We start from the raw sequence: 14931 nt of genomic DNA on the forward strand, positions 1-14931 counted from the left end.
CTGACCCTCCAGTGCAGTGCTGAGGGAGTGCTGCACTGTCTGAGTTGCCATCTTTCGGATGAAACGTTAAACCAGATGTCTTCCCTCTCTCTCTCGAGTGGATGTAAAAGATCCCTCGGCACTATTTCAAAGAAGAGTGGGAGAGTTCTCCCCAGTGTCCTGCCCATTATTTATCCCTCAACCAACATCACTAAAACATTGCCTGATCATACATCTTATTGCTATTGAGAACTTGCTGCGTTTAATTAGCTGCCAGGTTTCCTTAAGAATGAACTTGCATCTATATAGCACCTTTCACGACCTCAGGATGTCCTAAAATGCTTTACAGCCAATTAAGTACTTTTGCAGTGTAGTCACTGCTGCAGTACAGCAAGCTCCCACAAACAGAAGTAACACTCACTTCTCCCAAAGGTGCTGCCTCATGCTCGGGTACAGTTCTAAATGGGTGACCTCGCTGAAGCAAAGAATGTCTGCAGCTGTTCCAATGATGAAGGTTTCCTCATCCTGTACCCACTCATCCATTTTCCATCAGGAGAATAAACCAGATTAGAAACATTTTATATTAAGGGTCTGTCTGGTATGGTATCCCATTGGTGTAGTTACACCCAGAGCCACTGAGATAGGACAACAGTACAGGAGAATTAACCGCCTTGGTTAGGGAAGGTTATATAAAAAGAATTAATTTATTTAAGAAAAAATTCTCAGCTAGACTTGTCGTTACCAAAATCCCAAGTCGTCAAACACAAGTTGGCCAAGGCCTTGGGCTGGTTGGCGTGAGTTGAGAGATGTTGCAAAGCATCAAGTGCAGCAGGAAAGCTGAGCAAATTCGAGCTGGTTGACGTACAGGGGCAGATGGCTTTGGGATTTCCTTTCCAAGCTTTCTGGAGTTGGGTATCAGCTTTCCGCAGGTTAGTGGGCAAGTGGCATTGAGCAGTGTTGTAACTCTCCCAGGCTCCTTGTGCTCAGGGTGCTGACCATTGCTTTGTCTTGTTTTAGATGCAGCAACGAAGTTCCAGGTCTTTGCCCTGTAAGCTGTCCTGACCCTGGCAATCTGACTCCGTAGCACTATATTGCTCTTGATTCCCGAATCCGTGTCCGTGCAGCCCGGGGCTGGACCACACTTCCTGAAAAATAATCGAGCTTCGGGTTTAAGGAAATAAACTCCCTCTGCTCAGTGAATGCTCCTATAACTCTATGATTGTATGATTCTATTAACAAATGTATTTTCTCTGAGCTTTTCTGTTGAACTCTTGTAAATTTATATGTAACTGAATGATAAAGTACAGAGCAATGTGTATAGTGGCAGAGTGCACAAGGTGCAGTTATATTTAATGTATGTATTGGATTGATTTCTAAGAATAAAGTATTTTAAAATTGGTGTGTGAAGTAATTCATGTGATCAGTAAAGTGTGTTGTGTAGCTAAAGGAATGCAAGTTACATATAGAAGGGAGGTGGGGGAGAGAGAGACCACTTTCTATGTGGCTGGAAGATGGGCTCTTATTGCTAGCCTCCCAAAGTGACCATTGTTCATGTGTAAATGAATGTTGGCAGGCAATTCGACTACAAAGGGCATCGCAAAGTCCAATCCAGCCCTCCCTCAGTGTGTGCTTCTTGGGCAGGGGGGGGGGAGGAGGATGTCACTGGATAATGGTCTTGGGTGGGATCTTGGGTAACTCTCCTCCTTTTCTGCCCCAGCTAACTTGTCCCAGAGTGGTGACTGAAGGTGGCAACCTTTAGTCTCGGTGCCTCACTGTGCGGGGCTTCTACCCACTCGGTAGTCAGAGGAGCTGCTGAGAGATATTGGGCGGCCAAATTGGCCGTCGGATCGGCGCCTGCTTTGCACCCCACTGATGATCTTTTCCATTCGGACGGTTGTGGAAGCGAGCCACGTCTGACCATCGCCTGTTTCCCCCCAAGGCTGTATTCACCTTTAACTTGGCACGGTGCTGCTTTCAGGTTGATTTGCATTTGCAGTTTTCCCTGGCAGCACTTCTGAGTATATCAGAAGATTAAAATTAACATTGCTATGTGTGTAAAAAAAAAAAAACTCCCCAGATTGATTGACACAATTAACTTTATCAGTAAAGTTGCATATGAAACCTGTTCAAGTTTGATCATCTGAATAGTCACACCTGCAATCTCTGCTCTTGACAGAAGTGAAATTGTTTGGATTTTTCTGAATGTTAAATTGAAATTGTTTAACTACGGCTTCGAATGTAATGATTTTTTGACTGCATTTGTTTAAGGTGGTGTTTCTGTATTCAGGGTGGCAGAGCTTTCCTTCACTTGTACTTTGGGTATTTAGACTTGTGCTGGCAGGACGATGTTCCCATTTTGGATTATCTTAAAGTGCCAAACTGGTATGCTAGTTTCCACATGTCAGTTGTGCTGTTTAACATGTTGTGTAATTAACCTGAACAAAATGAAAATCCAATGACCAGTTGAGACTATTATTGACTTGATTGGTAGTAATGAGCCAGCCTGTAATATTGCAGGAATGTTAATGACGCATCCTACAGTCATGGGTTAGTGGACTGACCTTCACGTACTGTGACCTACACTTTCAATCCGTCCCCAATTGATAAAAGAACAAGCTTTCATTTATAAAAGTGTCCTTTCGTTGCCTCTGATAATCCTAAAGTGCGGCACAGACAATGAATTACTTTGCTGTGCAAGATCAACCTATTAGCACCTTGCAAACCTGTGACCTCTACCACCTAGCAGGACAAGGGCAACAGGCGCATCGGAACACCACCACCTCCACATTCCCCTCCCAGTCACACACCATCCTGACTTGGAAGTTTATCGCTGTTCGTTCATCGTCGCTGCGTCAAAATCCTGGAACACCCTAACAGCACTGAGTACCTTCACCACGGACTGTAGCAGTTCAAGAAGGCGGCTCACCACCATCTTCTCAAGTGTCAGCCGTGACTCAGTAGATACACTCCTCTGAGTCAGAAGGTTGTGGGTTCAAGTCTCACTCTCGATACTTGAGCACAAAAATCTAGGCTGACACTCCAGTGCAGTGCTGAGAGAGTGCTGCACTGTTGGAGATGCCGTCTTTCGAATGAGAAGTTAAATGATCCCATGGCACTATTTGTAAGAAGAGCAAGGGGAGTTTTCCCCGGTGTTGGCAAATATTTATCCCTCCATCAACATTAGTTTAAAAAAAACATTATCTGGTCATTATGTTGCTGTTTGTGAGAGCTTGCTGTGTGCAAATTGGCTGCTGCATTTCCTACATTACAACAGTGACTACACTTCAAAAAGTACTTCATTGGCTGTAAAGCACTTGGGGACATCCGGTGGTCGAGAAAGGCGCTATATAAATGCAAGTCTTTTTATGAGCAATAAATGCTGGCTTTGCCAGCGTTGTCTACAGTGAACAAATAAAAAAAATTGCAGCAGCCAATTTGTGCACAGCCAGGTCCTGTAGACAGCAAATGATCATTTAATCAGTTTTGCTGGTATTGGTTGTGGGATTAATGTTGACCAGGAGAATCTCGAATCTTGGGATCCAAATGGGGCTCAGCTCAAGGGCTCGGTTGAAAGACAGCACGTCTAACAATGCAGCACTCCATTACTGCACTGTAATGTTGGCCTAGATTGCGTTCAAGTATTATATTGGGGCTTGAACCCACAGCATCTCCATCCACGTCTGTTGGGGTGGATTTTCAGACACAGCAAAGCAGGATGGGGTAAGCCACCACGAGATGGACTTTGTACCAAGAAGCCTATCTGCTGTCCCTGATATGAACTCTGCAGCAACAAGTGACTCCTGGCCAGGTGCAGGCCACTGTTTCATAGAAAGCTTTGCAACAGAATAACTAACCACAAAAGAAGATACAGAGGAAGGGCCCCCAAACTCGCAACATGCTATCAGGTTTCACTAGGACTAAAAAGTTGCATGTAAATGAATTGCGTTGCCATATGGATTGATTGGTTGTGTGTAAATGAATTTAAATGATTGTATTCCGCCCCCTGTAAACTGCTTATAACCCCGCGGCACAAGGCATTCGGGGAGAAGGTGATTCGCCGATCGCGGGACCTCAACTCTTCTCCCAGAGCTCTGTTAGCAATAAAGTTGTCTCTCTTACTTTACCAGAGTCTATGTGAATTTATTTTCACTAACAAATTGGCGTCACGAACAGGATACCGCAGAGCTGGATAGTCGTATGACCCAGTAGAACGGGACAGTAGTCAATTTCTGACCACCCAGAAATTATACTGGGGGAAGCGGCTGGCCGGCGAAGTGGTATCAAACGAATAAAATAGATTGAGTGAGGAAAGAGACATAACTTGATAGTATGTGATAAGAGTTAAGAAATTCAGACTGTTGTGGCGTACAACACAGACTGAAAGTAAAGTAATTAGTGATGCGGGGTTGATTATTTTAGTCCAATGTTCATAGAAGGTGATATAGAAATCGGTGCGGAAGGGAGCTGATCACTCCAACCAAGAGCCGGACTCCGGTGGTAAGGAAACACGTTAATCTTCGCGAGCAAGACAAGAGGTCTCTGCGAGGTGAATCGTGGCCGTGAGTATTTAAGTTCGGAAATTCCATAAACTAAAGGGGAATACAGGAACATAGAATAAACATCTTCAATGGCAGGTAAGGAAACGGACGTAAAATGTGGACCGCCCGGGTCCCTAATTAACTCTTACATGACCGATCGACAAGTCTTAATTAAAAAAATGCAGAAAGACGGCTGGGATGTATCCCAGACATTAGAACAACAACGAAATTGGTTGGCAAAACAAAAGAAAGATAAAACCAAAAAGGCCGGAGTATTACTAGTACATCAGTTAGCAGGATTAATTGAGCAAGTAAAGGACGTTAGAGAGAAAAGGGAAGAGAAAAGTAAACAATTAAGTCAGGCACAAGGAAAATGTAGGGAATGGGAAAAGAAATGCCTGGCGTTAGAACAACAGATTCAGAACCGTTCCCAATGGGGGGGAGAAACAGCCTCACTGCCCCCTTACGAAGATTACCAAAGTGAGGCAACAGTTTTGGGTCAGGAAGATCTAGAAACCTTCCCGGCGGCGCCAGTCACCAGGGGAGGAACTGCAGCGAATCCCACTGCAATCTATAAACCATTTACCCCCGGCGAGAGACGGCAGATAATGGCATTCCTGGGCAAATTACAACCCCGGTGTGCGAATACCAAATTTTGGACAGAGCTGGATACAGTTTGGGTGGGCCACCAACTACACTTTAGGCAATGTCCCTACTAATTGGAGTAAAATTACTGCAACCAAACAACAAAAGGGGGAAGGAGCTTCAGAGTATGGGGAACGATTATTCCAGATATATCAAGAATGCTCTGGACAGGGAAACCCGGGCCGCGGCGACCGAGCATTTATCCAGGCATTTAAGGACGGACTATCCGCTGCACACCAGACCATTATAAAAATGGGAGTAATTGTAACCCAGGATTATGATGAACTGGTCGAGTGGGCTAGTGGCGTCCAGGGAGGGGGCGATGAAAAATCCCAAACAAAGATAAAACAAGAAAGGGTTTTTGCAGCAGGGACGGGGGGAGGACAGAAAAAGGGGACATGCCATAACTGCGGGAAGGTGGGTCACTTTGCCAAAGAATGTGAGGGGAAACGCATGGAAAAACAATGTACATATTGCAGCAAAAAGGGACATTTAGACGCGACCTGCTATAGTAAAAATGGCTATCCTAATAAGGCAAGGACCCTGTCAGAACAGGAGTACAAAGCCACCCTGTGATGCCCGGCGGCCCCTGTACAAAGTAAAAAGGAGGGAAGGATATATGTGTCTGCACTAGTAGGGGGCCGACAGTGTGAGATGCTAGTGGACACTGGAGCCTCAATATCCATTACCAATCTACCCCTTCCCGTAACCGACAAAAAGGCTTTAATAAACGGAATAGATGGACAGCCAACACCGGCCTACCTGAGCACCACCCAAGTGGTGGAAATTGATCATTTATGTATACCCATGAGATTTTACGTATGCAAGAATCGTGAGGGAACAATATTGGGGAATGACGTAATGAAGGAATTCCAGGCCCTGATTGATTGTGGCAAGGGGAAATTAACACGGCCAAAGGCAGATGGCAGTAAGGGAGATTTGGGACAGATAGCTCACCATATGGAAAGTTTAGGTGTAGCAACAGCCACAAAAGCCAACTGGCATACCAAGACTGGAGGATATGGCGGCATTTGTGCCTCTGTGCCCGGGGTTTGGGCACAGACAAAATTGGATACCGGAAAGGCGGACATGGATCCTATTAAGGTCCATGGACCATCTCATAAACCACACCGGCAATACCTTATAAGGCCCGAAGCCAGAACAGCAGTAGTAGAAATAGTAAAGGGACTAGTGGAAAAAGGTATCTTAAGAGAAACTGTTAGCACCACTAACTCCCCAACATGGCCAGTAGGGAAGCCAGATGGGAGTTATAGACTAACCATTGACTACATTGCCCTTAATAAGGTCACCCCCAAACTATACCCGATAGTGGCCAGTCCCTCCACAATCCTTAATGGATTATCCCCTGAACATAAAATCTTTACAGTCCTGGACTTAGCCAATGGCTTCTGGGCACTTCCCCTCGACCCAGAATCACAAGAGAAATTCGCCTTCACGGTGGAGGATAAACAATATACTTGGACCCGATTACCACAAGGGTTCCATAATAGTCCTGCCATATTCCACCGAGTCATGAGCGACGTACTAAAACAAATAGAAGTACCGGCAAGAAATAGTATTTTACAATATGTCGACGACATATTAATAGCTTCAGAAACCAAGGAGGGACATCAGGCAACCCTATACCTGGTGTTACGAGCTTTGGAGACGGCAGGCCTTAAGGTCAACCCCAAGAAAGCCCAGGTAAGGAAAACCCAAGTCCTGTACCTAGGGTACTGCCTTTCAAAGGGGTTGAAAGAAATGCCCTCGGATAGGAAAAAGGCTGTCAAGGACATGCCTAGACCAGTAACGGTAAGGGGGGGTGAGGAAGGTACTGGGTCTCTTTAATTACAGCCGGAACTTTATCCCTGAGTTTGCACAGATTGCCGAGCCTATACAAAGACTAGTAAAGGGAGGAAAACCGGCCCTCGACCTTATAGAGTGGTGCCCTACACAAGAACAGTATAGTAAACTCAAGTCAGAACTAGTCTCCGCACCTGGATTGGGACTGCCTGACATGGGTAAAGATTTCCACATCCACTGTACCAATGAAGATGGGTTCTATACAGCCGTGGTCACCCAAGATCACGGGGATAAAAGGAGACCTATAGCCTATTACTCCACCGCCGAAGGTCCGGTGGTGACCGGATTATCCAGATGTATAGCTGCACTAGACTGCGCAGCTTGGACAGTAGAAATAAGCGAGCCCGTGGTAATGACCAGAAACATAATTCTCCACACCAAACACACGTTGGTAGAAATGTTAAACACAGGAAAACTGAGAACCGTTTCTAATATGAGACGGGCAAAGTGGGAAGCAGTCCTCTTGCCACCCAACAAAGCAGTAACTATAATTAGAGATGTCGGGGAAAACCCCACGGAGGGCATAGTGCAAGAGGGAGAGCCCCACGATTGCGGGGACGTGGATATGGACATGGAAGAGGATAGAATAAAAGACACGCCCCTTCAAACCGCAGAACAAAACCTTGTTTGTGGACGGCTCACGAAAATACGTAGAGGGACTACCTTGTACCGGATGGGCTGTAGTTAACCAGGATCTAGAGACAGTCGAATCAGGGCGAATTAGTGGGGGGTCGTCAGCTCAGCTGGCAGAATTGGTAGCCCTCACCCAGGCACTGGAACTATCAGAGGGTAAGTTCGTTAATATCTATACGGACAGTAGATATGCATTCGGGGTAGTACACGATTATATGACAGCATGGGGGAGGAGGGGTTTTATCACAACCCGCGGACATCCCATAAAACACCAGCTGAGAATAGAAGCTCTCTTAGCAGCCAGTAATAAACCAAAACAGGTAGCGGTCATTAAAATTAAAGCCCACCAAAGGGAACCGGACCGAACCAGTCCAGATTGGCTGAGTCACCAGGGAAATCAAGCTGTGGACTTAGCTGCACAAGAGGCATTAGAACAAGAGGAGTGTGAGTAAGCCTCAGTCAGCGCTGCTGGGGTCTGAGACGAACAGATAAGTATCGAGAAACTACACCAGGACACTTCTGAGGAAGAAAGGGGTATGTAGACAAAGCAGGACACAACGCAAGGAAAGGATAACGTTTGGAGACGAAACGACAAGGTAATGGCGCCTGAATGCATACAGAATACCTTACTGGAGTTGCACCATGGCCTGTCCCATTCGGGACGAGAGGCCATGACCGGGAGTCTTGGAAGAGATTGGTGGTGGAAGGGGATGGGGAGAGATATTGCCAAACATTGCCATCGATGCGCTACGTGCGCACAATATAATCTAGGCAGGCCCATTAAAATTAAAATGGGACACCAGCCCCGTCCACGGGGGCCATGGGAACATTTACAAATTGATTTCACAGGTCCTTTGCCCCCATCCCATGGAAAAAGATATTGCCTAGTGATTATAGATCAATTTACCCGGTGGGTGGAAGCTTTCCCCACACGTGATTGCACTGCCTCAACAGTGGCAAGGATATTGACCGAGCAGGTGATTCCCCAATGGGGAGTGCCTCAACAGTGGCAAGGATATTGATCGAGCAGGTGATTCCCCGATGGGAATGCCTCAACAGTGGCAAGGATATTGATCGAGCAGGTGATTCCCCGATGGGGAGTGCCTCAACAGTGGCAAGGATATTGATCGAGCAGGTGATTCCCCAATGGGGAGTGCCTCAAGAGTGGCAAGGATATTGATCGAGCAGGTGATTCCCCGATGGGGAGTGCCTCAACAGTGGCAAGGATATTGATCGAGCAGGTGATTCCCCAATGGGGAGTGCCTCAACAGTGGCAAGGATATTGACCGAGCAGGTGATTCCCCGATGGGGAGTGCCTCAACAGTGGCAAGGATATTGACCGAGCAGGTGATTCCCCGATGGGGAGTGCCTCAACAGTGGCAAGGATATTGATCGAGCAGGTGATTCCCCGATGGGGAGTGCCTCAACAGTGGCAAGGATATTGACCGAGCAGGTGATTCCCCAATGGGGAGTGCCTCAACAGTGGCAAGGATATTGATCGAGCAGGTGATTCCCCAATGGGGAGTGCCTCAACAGTGGCAAGGATATTGATCGAGCAGGTGATTCCCCGATGGGGAGTGCCTCTTCAGATAGATTCCGACAGGCACCCACTTCACTGGGAAGATTGTAAAAACAGAATGCCAGCTGATGAGCATAAAACAAAAATTCCACATCCCCTACCACCCGCAGAGTTCTGGAAAGGTAGAACGCATGAACCGTACCCTTAAGAACGCCCTGGCCAAGGCCATGCAAATGTCAGGAAGAACGTGGACAGAAGTATTACCTATTATATTAATGAAGTTAAGAGCCACGGTAAACCGGACAACCGGATTAACCCCTTGTGAACTAATGACAGGAAGGGCGATGCAATTACCAGAAAGCATCATAACAGGTGGGGCCGACGTAGGCCCATTAAAAGACAAAATTAAACGGTATGTTTTGGAACTAAGCACTCAACTCAAAGGGATGCGTAAATTAGTAAGAGACAATCAGGAAGAGAGAGACGCTCAGAAAGAGCTTGAAAGGCTCCCTGACGTCCCGATGGCGGGACGTCGCGTCATGGTAAAAACATTACCTGAAAAACCAGGGTTTGCACCAAAATGGAATAGCCCATATGAGGTCATAATCAGTGGAGACACCTGTGCCTGTCTGGACATAAGAGGGAAGAGTGTATGGAAATATTGGACCGAGTTGAAATTGTACAAAGAAACTAATGAGTAAACATAAGACATGTGATTCACGATAATGTAACCAGGATACTTGTTTATGCACCCCGAACAGGTGACGACTGCAAGCAAGTCCAAATTACGGCTACTGCTAATGTGTAAATATTGTATTGTTTGAGCGTAACAAACATGTCTAAGATAGCGTATATAATCGCGTAACTCTATGTTGTCACGGTTGTAAAGCTAATAGGATTAGAAGATAACTTGTTTTTCAAGACCCATATACGTTTACACGGCAGTTGAACCGTGTGTTACCCACTAGCCCAATCAGTAGAGGCCCTGTTCGTGGCCACCCCTGGGTGGACCCGCTGTGACTTATATATGGCGGCTACTTCGGACGCACCCTGTGAGGGACAAACAGGCGAATATAGAAGGGGTATACAGGGAAGATGCGTGGAATTAATAAATCCCACAGATCCTGTGTGCAGGGGGCCCCGGGGAAAGGATGAAACAGTATGCTCAGACAATGCAAGCTACCCGCTTTGCTTCTCGGGGCAAGGATGGGGGTGTGTATATGCCCTGGTCCCCGAGAACGCCACCTGTGTGCAGACGCAGTGTGCCCATCAGCACTGTCGAGTGCATAGAGGCCAGTTTACTTGCACCTGTAACGAGCAAAGATGCCTGAACGTGACCGCAGGGAGGCAAGTTATCTGCGGTCAGTGCAACGGAACTCATGTCAGCTCAGAAACATGGGCATAGCCGTTTGATGCTTACCAATTGGTAGGATCGGGCTCAAATTCAAGGGAACCGAGCAATTGGTGGTATAAGCAGTTCACGAGTGTTAGCAACACTGACGTAAAGTGTTATAGAGCTAAGGAGGGATTTGTGTTCCTCCTCAACAGCACCTTCAAGACTGCAACACCGACCCTCCTGGTCCTCTTTGCAGTAGGAATTATGGGACCACTCACTGTTCCATGCCCCCAAAGGGGGCATACCCGGAGAAGGATAGTAACACGGACCATCAGCAAGGAGTTCTGTGCCGATTGGGAGGATCCTATCACGCTGGGATCATCACTCAGCCACGGGTTCCTCGGGGCCCTGTCTGTGGGGGGGATCAGCGGGGGTAATTAGTGCCAAAAATAGGAACTATCTTATTTGTGGATTAACCATTCTGGGAAACAGCACATCTAAGGGGTTGGATGCCATCAACCGGGAGCTGTCTGAATTAAGATTGTATACGCAGCAGACCCGTTATGCCGTGGATTATCAGTTAGCCCAACAACGGGGAGTATGCACAATAATAGGAGACAAATGTATAACGCATGTTACGATGAATCATACAATATCACCCAAGCCATTGATGCCACAAGAAAGCAGCTTGACGAGTTCAGACAAGGCCCAAAAAGGGGGAATAGCTGGCTTGACTGGCTATTAGGGGGATCCTGGGGATCCTATTTAACACATGGAGTAGTTATTCTTGTTGTAATAATAATTACTTGTTGCTTGATTATCGGATGTTTTAATATCTGCTGTAAATTCATGATGGCCCGAATAGTGCCGGTTGCCAGCGTGATCACCGGAAAAGAACATCTAATGGGAACACCCGGAGACGCCGAGGAAGACGGAGCGGACGACGCAGGCACAGACCACGACCTATGAAGGGTAGGCTAGAGCTGCAGGCAAGGCAGGGAAGTAACTTGCCTCGAAGGTAGGCACTGAGCCACCTTCATTGTGGTCATCTGGATTTCATGACCATCCTCCAGTGGATTTTCGGACATAGCGGGATGGGGTAAGCCACCACTAGATGAACTTTGTACCAAGAAGCCTATCTGCTGTCCCTGATATGAACTCTGCAGCAACAAGTGACTCCTGGCCAGGTGCAGGCCACTGTTTCATAGAAAGCTTTGCAACAGAATAACTAACCACAAAAGAAGATACAGAGGAAGGGCCCCCAAACTCGCAACATGCTATCAGGTTTCACTAGGACTAAAAAGTTGTATATAAATGAATTGCGTTGCCATATGGATTGATTGGTTGTATGTAAATGAATTTAAATGATTGTATTCCGCCCCCTGTAAACTGCTTATAACCCCGCGGCACAAGGCACTCGGGGAGAAGGTGATTCGCAGATCGCGGGATCTCAACTCTTCTCCCAGAGCTCTGTTAGCAATAAAGTTGTCTCTCTTACCTGACCAGAGTCTATGTGAATTTATTTTCACTAACAAATAAAGGTTATGACTGAGCCTTGTCGTTCCTCATAAGAACAGAAGTAGGCCATTCAGCCTCTCAAGCCTGTTCCACGTTATGACATTTGGCACTGCACCTGAGCTTCTCAAATTAAAAAAACATCCAACATTGGCATCCCTTTCCTTAATAAACATGAAAATTCATCCTAATCTTCCTGCCCCTTCCCCCCTCCGCCCCCAAACTACAAAATTTTGGAAAGATATGATTAAGCAACTCAGACATTCCCCAATAGCTCTCAAATTGTTCACCATGTACTTACCCATCTCTCTTGAATTAAAAAAAAAAGACTTACATTTATACAACCCATTTCACAAGCTCCAGAAGTCCCAAAGCGCATTACAGCCAATGAAGTACTTTCTGAAGTGTAGTCACTGTTGTAATGTAGGAAACGCGGCAGCAGCCAATTTGCGCACAGCAAGCTCCCACAAACAGCAATGTGATAATGACCAGATAATCTGTTTTACTGATGTTGGTTGAGGGATAAATATTAGCCGAGGACACCGGGGAGAACTCCTCTTGCTCTTCTTACAAAAAATGCCGTGGGATCTTTGAACCTCATCCGAACGACGGCATCTCCGACAGTCTCTCAGCGCTGCACTGGAATGTCGGCCTAGATTTTTGTGCTCGAGTATCTAGAGTGGGGCTTGAAACCACAATCTTCTGACTCAGAGGAGTGTCCACCTGAGAGGGCTAACAGTTTAACATCTCATCCAAAAGATGGCACCTCCGACAGTGTAGGATTCCTTCAGTATGGCACTGAACTGTCAGCCTAGATTTCGTGCTCAACCTTCTGATTCAGAGGTGAGAGTGCTGCCCATGGCTGACAGCTGTTACAAACAGTCTCCACTCCTCCCGTGACACTCCATGTCATACATCCACCACCCTCTGTGTCCAGTAGCTAAATATAAATCAGCCTTCCTCTTCTAAGTTGGAGGCTGTGTCCTTGCAGTATCTGGGGCTGTGCGATTGGGATCCTGAATCATAGTCAGCTGATTGCTTTATTTGACAGCATTAGCAAAAAATGCCTCAGCATCGTGAGACGCATGTGACTTCTGGTATCTGGATTTAATTTTAGAAATCGCTGGACACACAGGACGGTTTGGTGAGAAACATTCAGTAGCACGTCGAGCCTGCAGGTGTCCTCAGCAAACTGCCATACTGCTAGTTACAGTGACACAGTGTACCTGCAGGGGGTGGAACCAGGTAGTGACCAACATCAACAATCAAAATTAAAGTAATTTACAGAAACAGTGCACATTGAAAACAAGCTGAAAAATGTTCAGCATAAAAGTTACATACACAACCAGCACAATTAACTGTGTGAGCACGTCAGGAAGAAGACACGTTATTGAAGCTGCATTCCTGTCACCATTTACATTTATTTCAGGGGAATTTATTAAACCTGCAAAAAATAACCTAGAAATACGAACTTTAACAAGTTGAGTTTTAAAATAGTAAGTGGTTTATTTACTGGCTCATTGTTCCAACAGCCAAGCATCATGAATTTCGATCTGTGGTTCAGGCACTGATTGAGGAGAGGAAGTGTTTATGTATTAAAGGGTGACTGTACAGTAACACATGAACCTGTAGAGACCATCACCAAATGGTGACACTGATACAGTAACATATGAACCTGTAGAGACCATCACCAAACGGTGACACTGATACAGTAACGCATGGACCATTAGGGACCATCACCAAATGGTGACACTGATACAGTAACACATGAACCTGTAGAGACCATCACCAAACAGTGACACTGATACAGTAACGCATGGACCATTAGGGACCATCACCAAATGGTGACACTGATACAGTAACACATGAACCTGTAGAGACCATCACCAAATGGTGACACTGATACAGTAACGCATGGACCATTAGGGACCATCACCAAATGGTGACACTGATACAGTAACACATGAACCTGTAGAGACCATCACCAAATGGTGACACTGAGACAGTAACACATGAACCTGTGGGGACCATCACCAAATGGTGACACTGATACAGTAACACATGAACCTGTAGAGACCATCACCAAATGGTGACACTGATACAGTAATGCATGGACCATTGGGGACCATCACCAAATGGTGACACTAATACAGTAACACATGAACCTGTAGGGGCCATCATCAAACGGTGACACTGATACAGTAACGCATGGACCATTGGGGACCATCACCAAATGGTGGCACTAATATAGTAACACATGAACCTGTAGGGACTATCACCAAATGGTGACACTAATACAGTAACACATGAACCTGTAGGGACCATCACCAAATGGTGACACTGATACAGTAACGCATGGACCATTAGGGACCATCACCAAATGGTGACACTGATACAGCAATGCTTGGACCATTAGGGACCATCACCAAATGGTGACACTGATACAATAACACATCAACCTGTGGGGCAGGGGTGTACAAGTTTCTTGTTTTTGAGCGCTGCATGGATGTGTATCATGGAGCCTTGGAGCAACATGGTGGGCTCAATTTATCCCAGTGCCGTTTTTTGGTGTATTGCCAGAGTTACGCCCGTTTTTATTGGCCCCAACTACTCCAACAAAAAAGTAGCAAGTTTCCCCGTTCTAATTTTTGAACTTGGCGCCGCACAGCCAGTCCTGTAGCTTCGGGGGGTGGAGCCTAATGCCTGTACCGAAAAAACCATGCCCCTCTTCTGCGCATGTGCGGAAAAAAAATGAAGTTTTTGACGTGACTGCTATGGGTGCGTATGCCCAGTACACCTCCCAGTTTGCATTCCACCATTTTTGAAGAGCCAGTTGTGTGTGAGAACTTTAATTCCCAGTGGATAAATCGGAGCTGTAATACAAGATGCAACATGGCTCAAGG

General features: G+C 46.3%; 2 protein-coding genes across 11 annotated transcripts in view; one reads left to right on the top strand and one right to left on the bottom strand.

Annotated features, from left to right (window-relative positions):
• Window positions 1-1378, top strand: part of zfand2a (zinc finger, AN1-type domain 2A) — a 30672-nt gene extending 29294 nt beyond the window's left edge. For all 8 annotated transcript variants that reach the window (XM_070901319.1, XM_070901321.1, XM_070901320.1 and 5 more), the window contains exon 10: window positions 997-1378. In XM_070901319.1, the coding sequence (XP_070757420.1) occupies window positions 997-1041 (45 nt within the window). In that variant the 3' untranslated portion in view covers window positions 1042-1378. The remainder of the gene's footprint in view (window positions 1-996) is intronic.
• The window catches only part of shmt1 (serine hydroxymethyltransferase 1 (soluble)), an 87826-nt gene extending 74874 nt beyond the window's left edge, over window positions 1-12952 (bottom strand). Inside the window, exon 1 of one of the 3 annotated variants that reach the window (XM_070901312.1) lies at window positions 12795-12952. The gene's annotated coding sequence lies outside the window, so the exon portion shown is untranslated. Of the gene's footprint in view, window positions 1-12362 lie in introns of all 3 variants that reach the window. The other 2 variants (XM_070901314.1, XM_070901313.1) reach the window with 2 other exon arrangements.
• Between the last annotated feature and the right edge of the window lie 1979 nt (window positions 12953-14931).

Source organism: Pristiophorus japonicus, chromosome 15 (genome assembly GCF_044704955.1).
Source record: "Pristiophorus japonicus isolate sPriJap1 chromosome 15, sPriJap1.hap1, whole genome shotgun sequence".
NCBI lineage: Eukaryota > Metazoa > Chordata > Chondrichthyes > Pristiophoridae > Pristiophorus > Pristiophorus japonicus.